Source organism: Arachis ipaensis, chromosome B04 (assembly GCF_000816755.2).
Source record: "Arachis ipaensis cultivar K30076 chromosome B04, Araip1.1, whole genome shotgun sequence".
Taxonomy (NCBI): Eukaryota; Viridiplantae; Streptophyta; class Magnoliopsida; order Fabales; family Fabaceae; genus Arachis; species Arachis ipaensis.
In genome coordinates, this window is record NC_029788.2 from 19,254,240 (window position 1) to 19,256,836 (window position 2,597).

A 2,597-nucleotide genomic window follows, 5' to 3' on the forward strand; every position below is an offset into this window, starting at 1 on the left:
ATTCCTAGGCAGATTGGGAGAGAGATCGTTCCGTCAGGTTTAATGTAGTTATCGCCTAGTCCCATGACTCCGTGCTGGTGATTCTTAAGGTCGGACTCCTTGAGTCCCATGGCATCGAACACGTTTCTGAATAGAATGTTAGAATCAGATCTTGTGTCGACGAGGATTCGTCTGACTAATCCTGTCCCGACCATTGCAGTAACCACCATGGGGGGTTCTCGGGAAGATCATGAAACAACTTATCTTCTGGGCCGAAGGATATCGTGGGAGATCTTTTGCTGGCGATGGGGCCTTCTGTCAAGATGGAGAGTATCTGGGTATCCTTCTTTGCTGCCGATTTGGATTTAGGAGGGCTATTGCGCCCGACCACGATGTTAACCACGAAGGTAGGGGGTTATTGGCATCCCTCATGGGTTCTTGCCTTGGTTTGACAGTTCGGTTGCGATCTTCCTCGGAGCGCTCTCGTTCTCATCTCCTCGGTTCTCTAATGAGCCGGGAGAATTCACTCAGCTTTCTTTCTCTGATGGCATGTTCTAAGGCGTCTTTGAGATCGAAGCAGTCTTGGGTTTTGTGACCAAATCCCTTGTGATAATCACAGTAGATGCTTTTGTTGCCTCCCATTCTTTCTTTCAATGGTCTAGGTCTGGATAGGATTCCCTTGTCTGTGATTTGTTGGTAAACCTCTACTATGGGCATCGTAAGTGGCGTGTAGTTCGTGAACTTTCCTACCCGTGGAGGTTGCTTGGACTGCTTACCTAGGGTGCCGTCCCTGGGAGCTTCTTTGTACCTGTCGACCTGGGGGGCTTGCCGAGCTGGGGGGTTTGGGAGCTGCCGTTTGTTGGCTGCTACAACCTGACTCACTTCCTCATCGTTGATGTATTCCTTGGCCACCCTTTGAATTTCTTGCATGGACCAGACAGGCTTGGTAGTGAGGTGCTTCCTAAAGTCTTCGTTTAGCAGGCCATTCGTTAGGCAAAGACTAGCAAATGAGTCCGTAAGGCCGTCAATCTCCAGGAACTCGTCGTTTAATCTGTCTAGGAACTTTCTGGTCGGCTCCTCGGGCTTTTGGGTAACCCCTAGCAAGTTGATTGGGTGCTTGGCCTTGGCTATGCGTGTCGTGAACCGAGCCAGAAAGCTTTGGGAGATGTCCGCAAAAGCTGCGATGGATCCTTGTGGGAGGGCGTTGAACCATTGAATCACTGGACCGGCTAGCGTCACAGGGAACGCTCGGCATCTGACCGCATCGCCTACCCCATCCAAGTTTATTCTTGCTTCAAAGGCTGTGAGGTGCTCTTGGGGATCCTTAGTCCCGTCGTACCTCATGTCCGTCGGCTTGTCAAAATTTTTCAGGAGCCGAACCTTGAGGATCGAGGGGTGGAAAGGAGTGGCTCCTATGATAATAAGGTCCTACTGTTTCTTAACTTTTCCTTTCTGGGACTCCCCGTGGCTCTCGGACCTGTTTTGGGTAGGTCGGGAGGTCGCTTGGTATGCGCCTCGCCGTGCTCTGTTAGGCTCCTTTCTCGGCTCTCGTGTCTCCGGGAGGGGGAGCGAATACGGGTGCGGGATCGACTGGCGTCGTCGCGGGAGTGGCTGACGTCTCCGTGGGATCGGCCCCTCGCTGCCAGCTCTCGCTCAAGATTTTGTACTCTATGCCTGAGTTTTTGCATGATCTTGGTGCTGTCGGCCCCCGTTCCTCCGAAGGGACGTCTTTCAGGGGTCTTGGTGGGATCGGCTCGCTGCCAGCTCCCGCTCAAGATTTTGTACTCTATGCCTGAGTTTTTGCATGATCTTGGTGCTGTCGGCCCCCGTTCCTCCGAAGGGACGTCTTTCAGGGGTCTTGGTGTAGATTTGTTAGTTCGGTTGGACGAAGGATCGTAGCTATTCGCCAGCATGGGCTGTCGAGCTTGCCTTGCTCAGGCGGGCTACGCCTCCTTCGCGGAGTTCCTCTGAAGTGGGGAGTCGCTCCATGTCTGCTTCAGGATCCCCATAGACGGCGCCAATGTTCGTTACCTGAAGTTTTCGGGTATCCGTCGGGTCGGGCGGCGGTAAAGGGTAAGAGGGCGAGACCCTGAAGTAACTCGGAGCGGTCTCTTGGTCCAGGATCGGAGGTCGGCGGGAGGGGCGGTAAAACGAACAAGGGGGGATAGCCACCTGCAAGGACACTCCGACGATCAAGTCAGTATCCATACGAGAGGATAGCCAAATTAGGTAAGATGATGTGTACTTCGGGGGGAGCGCTGACCTCTCCCCTTATATACGGTGTTGGATGGGCCCAAGATGACCTAGCCCACTGGCCAGGATGCTCGTGAGCTGTCCATGTTCACGTGGGAGGTGCTGGTCGTCCCGGGCTGCGGGTCGGGGCTTCGAGTGTTGCCCCGGGGAAGCCGACCCGACCGGTTTTGCCAGGGTGTGCTGGTTCGCGCAGGGGGTGAGGCCGGACATCGTCCGAGTCGGGTGCTAGGTGCCGACCCGCTGGACTTCCCTTGTGGGGGATGGCTTGGGCCTGGGCTTGTAGTGATTCGTAATACAATGTATAAGAGTTTATATAGGTGTTAGAAGAATCAAAATAATAAAAATGTAATATCCTACAATAAATA

General features: G+C 53.7%; 1 protein-coding gene across 1 annotated transcript; it reads right to left on the minus strand.

Annotated features, from left to right (window-relative positions):
• Nucleotides 469-1,323, minus strand: LOC107636200. The gene has a single exon (XM_016339726.1). It carries the CDS (start codon nt 1,321-1,323, stop codon nt 469-471), a length of 855 nt encoding a protein of 284 aa, XP_016195212.1.

Bases quoted from the DNA above. Each gene is read 5' to 3' on its own strand.
- LOC107636200 (XM_016339726.1), bottom strand. From the start codon at position 1,323: ATGAGGTACGACGGGACTAAGGATCCCCAAGAGCACCTCACAGCCTTT.